The 9077-nt window shown below is 37.4% G+C and overlaps 2 protein-coding genes across 3 annotated transcripts; both read left to right on the top strand.

The window, feature by feature from the left end:
- Positions 1–1343: 1343 nt before the first annotated feature.
- Positions 1344–4489, top strand: LOC143597644 (nuclear intron maturase 4, mitochondrial-like). 2 transcript variants are annotated; one of them, XM_077076086.1, is made up of 3 exons: positions 1344–1461; positions 2007–2109; positions 2195–4489. In XM_077076086.1, exons 2-3 carry the CDS (start codon positions 2022–2024, stop codon positions 4483–4485), a joined length of 2379 nt encoding a protein of 792 aa, XP_076932201.1. In that variant the 5' UTR covers positions 1344–1461; positions 2007–2021; the 3' UTR covers positions 4486–4489. The 2 variants fall into 2 exon arrangements, with proteins under 2 accessions (XP_076932201.1, XP_076932202.1); XM_077076087.1 differs by lacking the exon at positions 1344–1461 and having other exon boundaries at positions 1649–2109.
- A 1504-nt stretch (positions 4490–5993) lies between these two features.
- LOC143597639 (uncharacterized) lies at positions 5994–8472 on the top strand. Its single transcript, XM_077076081.1, has 5 exons — positions 5994–7030; positions 7289–7404; positions 7468–7819; positions 7955–8149; positions 8266–8472. Exons 1-5 carry the CDS (start codon positions 6131–6133, stop codon positions 8470–8472), a joined length of 1770 nt encoding a protein of 589 aa, XP_076932196.1. The 5' UTR covers positions 5994–6130.
- Positions 8473–9077: the final 605 nt, after the last annotated feature.

Raw genomic sequence — 9077 nt, 5'->3', positions numbered from 1 at the left:
TGGACTCTGATTATGGGTGTGCGATGGATCGTTTACGTACTTCACTTCCAGATTTTGATCTTAGCGGGTTCTCTAATAAGGACACCGCCCCCCTAAAGCCCAACATGTTGTGGCGAGTGCCTTATTTAGTGAAATCGTCAAGAGTTTAGAAGTGAAGTTTGATCTATCCCCTCGCCAAATGGCAGTGTTTGAATGCCTTCGGGCTCCTCGGGATCAGGATTTTCTAACGGCCATCCCCGTTGAAGGATTAGGCCAACGTATGTCTGGTTTGGAGTATCGGGCTATCCTTAAGTACCGGTTAATGATCCCTATGTTCCCGACGGATGAACCTTGCCCAATTTGTCGCAAGGTCTGTTTGGATTCTTTTGGTGACCATGCGGTGCATTGCAAAGAATTGTCTGACTTTAAATACAGACATGATCTGGTTAGGGATGTTCTGTGTGATGTTCTTAAACGGGCAGGGATTTCTGCTAAAAAGGAGGCCCCTGTTAACTTTCTCACGGATCCTCTTGAAGGGAGGTCTACTTTACGACCAGCTGATATTCTTGTGTTCGGGTGGGCAGGGGGGAAACACGCCTGTGTGGATCTTATAGGAGTGTCTCCTCTTGTTGGGCTCAGGGACCGTGGGTTTGTTGTGGGTCAGGCTGCGTTGAAGGCTGAATCGGGCAAAGTTGTTAAACACGAGAAAGCTTGTTTAGATAATCAACATGTCTTTCTACCATTTGCCTTTGATACATTTGGTTTTCTGGATCCAGAGGCTGTGAAACTTTTGAGTAGGGTTCAGCGCGTCGTACACGGATGCTCTTCAGCTTCTAGGTCCCTAAGCTTCGTTTTTAGCAGGATTGACTTTGCTATTCAAAAGGGGGTTGCGGCGCAGCTTGTTGCCCGTTTGCCTGCCACTTTATTGTAATCGTTTTATAGTAAATTATATAAAATAGTCGGTTTTGGGTTTTAAAAAAAAAAAACAATCAAATATAACCTAAATATTATTTCAGATAAATAAAAAAAACTGACGTTATTCGTTACGATATTAGAACTTAAAAAACAAAAACAAAAACAAAAACAAAACACGGATTAAAAGCTTCAAAAATTTTTGTGTGGTTTTCAAAAGTTAGGTATATAAAGTTTTGCAAAAATTTAGCACGGAGGCCGTGCAAGATTTTAAGTTTGAATCTGATTTCAATCTGGTTTTATCGTAGCGGGTCTTCGGAAAGTAGTTTCCCCCGTAAACTGTAGAAGGTGGGCTTGGCTTACCCCGTGTCGTATGTGATCGCAACCGTATCGGTCCTCGTTTATTAACATTGGATTACCCGGAAACTAGGGTTTTCAGTCATTGGTCGTTTAAAAAAAGCAGTAAATATTATCAAGCACAACCACTTCTACTGTCAGTTTGCAGTTCTAAACACATATTAATTGTTACCATCAAACCCTAACTTTCAGCTTCAAATATCATTATAAGAGGTAAGACATTATTAATTTCAATCCAATAATAAACTTAATTGGATTCATTACTTCATGTTCTAAATTACATCCTTAATTGCTTATTATTGTATTATTATTATATCTGTTTAATATTTTAACATGCACACCAGGTGTTTGATAATATGCCTGAACCAAAATATATACTTTTTTGTGCCCAGTTGAGTCAGCTGCAAAAGCAAATAATAAAATATCTGTTCTGTACAGCTCCATCTAGTTGTATGTAGCTCTATATGAATACGTTGAATGTATGTATACTTGCATGCAGCATGCTAGCTCACTAATGAATTAGACGGGTTAATTATTAATGTAGAAATGTATATGATGTTTGCTTGACTGCTTTTTTTGGATTTGTTTTATTCATCAATGAATTAGACGTGCTCGTGTGGCTGACATGAATTTTAGGTTTGTGGCGGGTTTGACTCGTGAACCTGCTAACCGACCTGTTTTGACTTTTAACGCCCGTACCTGAAATCTGAAAGACATGTTTTTGTGTCGGGTTTGATTCGTAAAACTGTGGTCTGTAGGTCTACGGTCTACCAATGATTTGCAGGAGGAAACTTATGAACAGGACCGCACGTCTTCATTGGTTTAGTCTTATTTCGGCCAATTTATCAGCTGTTGACACAGGTAATCCCGCCCACAAGCTTTCTTTAAATCTTTTTTTATTTCTAACATGAACACATTAATAACTTCAATTCTTGTGTCCTCACAGGAAAAAGATACATGGGTCATTCAGTTGATTCATCATTAAAATCCATTAATAACAATAACAACACTAGCATTGACAAGTTGTCATTAGCAAGCAGCTTAGCTTGTGTAGTTGACGAGTCTTCTCAAAGTGATGAACGGAAACCAATGAATCGGTTAGAGCTCAAGAGATTTCTCGAGTTACGCATAAAGAAAAGAGTAAAAGACCAATTCAAAGATGGAAAGTTTCATGATCTTATTGAGAAAGTAATCGCCAATCCATATACTCTTCAAGACGCCTATGATAGTATAAGGGTCAACTCAAAAGTCAACCTAGCATCCGAGTGTGACAATATCGACTTCACCTCGCTAGCCGAAGAATTAGCTTCCGGAAATTTTGACTTAAGTTCCAACATATATTCCTTTTCAACACGGGGAGAAAACAAGGAAAAACTTATACTTCCCAATCTCAAAACAAACGTGATTCAAGAAGCCATTAGAATAGCTTTAGAGGTTGTTTACCGGCCACATTTTTCTAAAATCTCACACGGGTGTCGGACCGGAAGGGGTCAATCATCAGCTTTAAAGTACGTCTGTAAAGAAATTGTGAATCCATATTGGTGGTTCCCAATAATACTCAACAAAAAGATTGACATGCGTATCCTTTCTAAACTCATATCAACAATAGAAACTAAGATTGAAGATCCCAAACTATATTCTATAATTCATAGCATGTTTAATGTTGGAGTTCTTAATATGGAGTTTGGAGGGTTTGCTAAAGGTCACGGTCTCCCACAAGAAGGTGTGCTGTCTCCGGTTTTAATGAATATATATCTTGACCTCTTTGACCGCGAGATTCTTAATTTGTCAATGAAGTATGAAGTTCTTGATACACCTGATGACAGTCAATGTGACGAGTCAAAGTCAGAGTCAAAGCTGCGTAGCTGGTTTAGGAGACAGATGGGGCCCAATCAAAAAAACGAAGGGAACATGTCGGGAGTTAGGGTGCATTGTTGTCGGTTAATGGATGAAATTCTTATTGTAATCAAGGGCTCAAAAGAAGTGAGTCAGGCTTTAAAGTCAGAAATTGAAACCTACTTGCAGTCATCACTTTATTTGGATTTTGACAATAAAACAAGTATTTTGCAATGTAACGACCGTCGAGGTGTAAAGTTCACGGGCAATGTTATTAAGAGGAGTGAAAGAGAGAGTCCTGCAGTTAGAGCTGTTCACAAGTTAAAGGAAAAGGTCGAGTTATTTGGATTGCAGAAGGAAGAGGCGTGGAACGAAGGGATGGTCAGAATTGGGAAGAAAGTCTTGGGTCATGGGTTTAAGAAAGTCAAAGAGTCAGAAATCAGACATCTTGCTGACTGTACCTCAGTTTTGAGCCTCGTATCACGCTTCCGTAAACCGGGGATGGAAACCGATCATTGGTATAAAGTCTTACTAAAAGTTTGGATGCAAGGCCAAAATTTCAAAAGCCATGACACCGAAGAATATATTTTATCCAAGTTAATAACCGAGAAAGCACTACCCGAAGATTTAAAAGACTCGTTTTACACGTTTCAAAATGAAGTCAAACGTTACGTCACATCTGAGACAAAGTCAACGGTTAACCTTTTACCTGAGTCTAGCACATCTTCTGAGTCGGTTTATGTCACGGAAGTTTCAGCCCCGTTAAAGGCGATTAGAATGTGTTTACATCGATACGGGATAATGAATCGGGAAGGTTACCCACGTGCATGTCACACACTCGTTTTACTAGACCATGATAATATTATTGATTGGTATAACGGTATTGTAACGCGATGGGTTAAATGGTATCATTTATGTGATAATTTTGGTGAAATAAAGAATATTAATGAAAAGGTAAGGAAATCGTGCATTCGTACGTTAGCAACAAAGTATAGATTACATGAAACCGAGATCGAGAGGAAGTTAGAATCAGATTTGAGCAAAATCTCGTTAACAGAAGATTCTGTTAACGGGATTCTGGAATCTCGGGATCTTTTTTATGATGAGGGGTCGCTGTATGGCGTTAATTATAGTGGTTTGTGTTTGTTATCTTTGGCGAGAGTTGTGAGTGAATCTAGACCGTGTATCTGTTTTGTAATCGGGTGTCGGGAGGCTGCACCGTGTGTTTACACGATCCATGTTATGCAAAGGCAAAAGTTTCCGGTTTGGAAAACGGGGTTCACAAGCTGTGTTCATCCTAGTTTAAATAGGAGGCGAGTCGGGTTGTGTAAACAGCATTTGAAGGATTTGTTTATTGGGCATATATCTCTTCAATCTATTTGTTTTGATGATTGGAAATGAATATTATTTTATGGTTCGTTTTAGCAAGTTTATTCTGTTTGGTCGAGGTGGCAAAATGAGTGGGAAAGTTAAATATTTTAAACTTTTGTAATCTATGTATTGTATCCCGCTGGGTTGACGTGAAAGACCTTTGTCCGTGACGAAAGATATAATCAAGGGGGCACAGAAGCAACCTTCTGGGGATCACAGATTTTCGTATCAGACACGAACCGTGAGGTAAAATATACATTTTCTCTCAAAGTGTTTATAGAAATCGATTCTTTAATCTGGTCTGAGCAGACAGTAAACCAGTAACGTGTCTGATTAGCTGTCCGAGTGTCCAGTCCAGTTACTTAACATTGCATAGGTGTACATCTTTTTATATGTACACATATTTTGAATTCCTTTCAAGTGTGGATTCATACACTTTTCCGTCATTCCTTTAGCCCTCTTTTCAAATTAAAGATTTGCATATCTTCTTGGGCAGTATTATATATCAGCCTTTCTTTTCCGGTGGTTAGGTGATAGTATTGTGCACATGAGATTCCTTGAATAGATAAAATTTGGCTGTATTACCACTTGTAAATTGGTTAGGCTATAATAGCTGTAATTAAACATTTTTAATGAAATTATATGATCTGGACATGGAAAGACGTGCACAGACATGCATTTGGACCAGTAGAACAAGTTAAATATATAGTTAATCTATGTATAAGTGTAATACATATTAAAACAAAAATTAGCTAGTTTAGTGATTTCAGTTGCAACTAAATGTTGGTAATTTTAGTGTTATTGGTTTAACTTGTCGAATGTGGAAATAACGTTAGAGATTAATCGAGTTGGGTGACGTGGGAGTGCGGGCTCGTTTATACTTGGGTTTAACTAATTTTTTTACTTGGGCTCAAGTGTAACGTTAAGCTGGCTTTTAATTAATTATAATTTGGAATCATAGGGAATTGGTTATGGGATGATATGGTCGATGTTTTTATTCCCTGGAATATCTCTGTCGATGAAATCTATACAGAAACAAGAATACAGTTACTAGTTCTTGGGTTCTTCATCCACATACAGAACAATCAAAACTCAATTCCATCTACATAAATCTTCTTACCCGATAAATCATTGTGTGTAACCCACAAATACGCTTATCTAAAAGTTCTCAACGATACAGAGATTAATCCATGACACTGATTATTAATGAAGATTGTAATCAATATCCCATGTTTGAATATTTGATCGAATTCATCATCTAGGTACGCAAAGTTTACAACACTAAATACTGCTCCTTGTAACTTATATTAAGGCACTGCTTCCCATTTAAATAGTATAATCAAGCACATCTTTTGTGTGTATTGAAGTCATTCTTAATCATCATCCAATTTCGAGAGCTGTGACTTTTTCATACCTTTTTGTTGGTTATTTTTTAAGACCACTTGAGGTATATTAGCATCTCCATCTTTAATTGCTTTGAGGATTCAATTTTCTCGTTATATATTATCCGAGCGGCAATTTAATGGAGGCTTTCTTGGAGGAGTTTCAACAACTTAAAATCCAACTTAAAGAGATCAAATTAGCCACCGACAATTTTGATGACAGCAAAGTTATCGAAACTGGTGGTTTTGGGAAGGTGTACGGAGGAGAACTTTCTCACTTTAAGGGACGAAGCATGGTTGCTTTTAAGCGTCTAGATCGTAAATTTGGGCAAGGGGACCCGGAGTTCTGGAAGGAGATCATGATGCTATCACGTTACACACATGAGTATCTTGTTTCTCTACTGGGATACTGTGACGAGGATGGTGAGAAGATCCTTATTTATGAGTATGCATCTAATGGAAGCCTCGATCTCCACTTAAGATCCGCTACTTTCACGTGGATTCAGCGTCTTAAGGTATGTCTTGATGCGGCAAGAGGACTAAGCTACCTGCATGATGACAAGGGCACTCAACAAAGAATTCTCCACCGTGATATAAAGAGTTCCAATATCCTTCTCGATGATAACTGGAACGCCAAAGTTTCTGACATGGGACTGTCAAAAGTTGGGCCAGCTAATCAACCGCACACGGTTATTATCACCAATGTTGGAGGTACCATTGGGTACCTGGATCCAATGTATATGGAGTTGGGTATCCTCACGAAAGAGTCAGACGTATACTCTTTCGGTGTTGTCCTATTTGAAGTATTGTGTGGAAGACTATGCTTTGAGAATAGCAAGGGAAGGTTTCCAAGTCTAGTGCGCATGTGGAAACAAAACTACAAACAGAAGTTGGATGGGATTAGCTTTCAAGACATGATGCAAGAAATGGATCTGAGGTCTTTGGAAATATTTTCAGACATTGCATTTCAGTGCCTGCAGAAATATCGTGAACAACGACCTACAATGTCTCTTGTTGTGGAAAAGCTTAAAACCGCACTTGAATTTCAGGAGACTTATGAATGGATGAAACATCCACCGGAACTGGATTATGAAAAGATAATTAAGACGGCAGTACATCCTCTGAGGTACAAATCAGAAGAGGAACTGAAGTCATGCCTCTCCGACGGGATTCTCCTTAACAGGGGCAAAACGGTAATTAGCTATGTCTCTAAGCACTTACTTCTAATGTGTGAATGGTAATTGGTAAACTGTGGTTAATAGATTGTTCATCTTACTATAGGCTAGTAAAGTTATATAGTTCCAACTAAATTCATAAGGTCACATATGATTATGTAATAAAATGGCTTAAACCTAACCGTGCCATCACATGATCACTGCCACTATTTCCACATTTTAAGTTAAATCTTTGCACTTCAAATCTCTACTCTGAAATATCTATTTTATGAACAGTGGTTTTCATTGAATAAGAACGGAGAGCATTGTGAAATGATATCTGCCGCGGGCTGTCTCATTCGAGCTGCACAAACATCTACCTCTGATGGATATGTGTCCCATTCGAGTTCAAGGTACTTGTTTAACTGTTTTTTAAGCATATTGTAATGTACCAATAGTGATTCTTCCTCTTGCAGATTCCCCCCGAACAAGTGCTATATAACAAATTATGGGACGTTCAAAGCACACGTCAGAACTCAATTATTGACACCTCTAATCACATACACAGTAAATCTTGTGTTCAAACATACGAAGTTTGCTTTTACCGAACCGTATTATTTAGGCATCAGATACAGATTGGAAGGGGAGACAAAACCTTTGGTTTCATGCCTCGCAGGCGTGAGAGAAGATGGATGGTTGATGGCTGAATTGTATCAGTTTGAAAGCCAAGAGAGAAATGTTTCTCTTGAAATATCATTTGAGGGCATTATGGATTATTCTAGTCGGAATCTAATTATAGAAGGCATTGAATTTCAACCCGTTGATAAAGTAAGCTAACCGATACGTCATTATTATTTTTATTAATATTAATATTTTAAATTACCTAGGAAATAGGTGAACATTTTCGGTATTTAATATCTTTTATTGTATTTGATCAAAATTCAATTTGTTAATGTTTTATAGGTGGAACATGAAGTGTTAGAGGATGATGAAATTGATATGCAAACTATATCAGAATCAGATGACACATACTGGGAAAACAAATTGCCTAACTATTATGATGACATAATCAAATTGTTAGAAGGTAGTATTAAATGGACAACCAAGAAGGAACTCTACCATATACTTTGCAAAGGGTTTCAGTTGAGTAACGAACAAGTGAGTATATTTGATTTAAATAAATTATGGGATTCTTATCGTTTCTTAATCCTTCATATATCTTGATTCTTGAACAAAGTCCATTTATTGTTTCTAATATTTTTTTTGGATTACAGTGGCTTTTTATTGCTAAAAATGGGAAGAGGTGTCTTATGCTACCAGCAAATTTAGCACTTCTAAAGGACCAATGGAGCTACTGGTATGGGAGTCGGAATCGGAATCAGACAGATGAGAGGTTGTTTCTTTATCTCCCAGCGCTGTCTTTTCTTGTAGACATGTCTATGCTTTGGATATACATAAGGGTGTCAATCTTGGCGGGTTGATAGGTTTTGAGTTGGCGGGTTCAGATTCTTCAACCCTAACCCAACCCATATATTTATTTGTGTCGTGTCGACCCATTTAAATTCGTGTCGTGTTCGGGTCAACCCATTTTACGTTCATTTACGAATATGAGTAATACCTAGTGGCTTAATAATAACCTAAACAATCAGTTACTCTTATTTATATAAAACATTTTTAATAATTTGTGATAGATCTAATTGCATTTATCACAAACTTAGGTTCACATATTTTGCTCAAAATAAGAACAAATAATTAGAAATGATAAATGAATAGACGGTTAGGACTAATAAATTAAAAATATTGAAAGTGAAGAGTGGATAAAAATATTTTAAAAAGTAATTAGTTTAACTTTTAAAAGTTGATAGATATATGAAAAATTATATATCAAAGTAAACTTTAAAATTAACACTTCTTATCTTTAAAATCAAAATACCAACTTCTCTAAAATTCTTAAACGGGTTAACAGGTCAACCCACTTTTTAATGGGTCGGGTTCGGGTTAACCCTTCTAAGAAAACGAGTCGTGTCAGCCGACCCAAAACCTATATTTTTTAGTGTCGGGTTTCGGGTCGTGTCAGCCGATCCAA

The sequence above is a fragment of the Bidens hawaiensis genome, unplaced genomic scaffold (genome assembly GCF_021521415.1).
Source record: "Bidens hawaiensis isolate Kalapana, Puna unplaced genomic scaffold, B.hawaiensis_p1.1 tig00048806_1, whole genome shotgun sequence".
NCBI lineage: Eukaryota > Viridiplantae > Streptophyta > Magnoliopsida > Asterales > Asteraceae > Bidens > Bidens hawaiensis.
The sequence above is the reverse complement of the archived record's forward strand: the minus strand, read 5'-3'. Positions and strand labels throughout refer to the sequence as shown.

Excerpts from the sequence above, each read along its gene's own strand:
- LOC143597644 (XM_077076086.1), top strand. The coding sequence starts at position 2,022 with ATGATTTGCAGGAGGAAACTTATGAACAGGACCGCACGTCTTCATTGG. Across the intron at positions 2,110-2,194 it reads TTTATCAGCTGTTGACACAG|GAAAAAGATACATGGGTCAT; the intron begins GTAATCCCGCCC and ends GTGTCCTCACAG.
- LOC143597639 (XM_077076081.1), top strand. The coding sequence starts at position 6,131 with ATGGTTGCTTTTAAGCGTCTAGATCGTAAATTTGGGCAAGGGGACCCG. Across the intron at positions 7,405-7,467 it reads GTGTCCCATTCGAGTTCAAG|ATTCCCCCCGAACAAGTGCT; the intron begins GTACTTGTTTAA and ends TTCCTCTTGCAG. Across the intron at positions 7,820-7,954 it reads AATTTCAACCCGTTGATAAA|GTGGAACATGAAGTGTTAGA; the intron begins GTAAGCTAACCG and ends AATGTTTTATAG.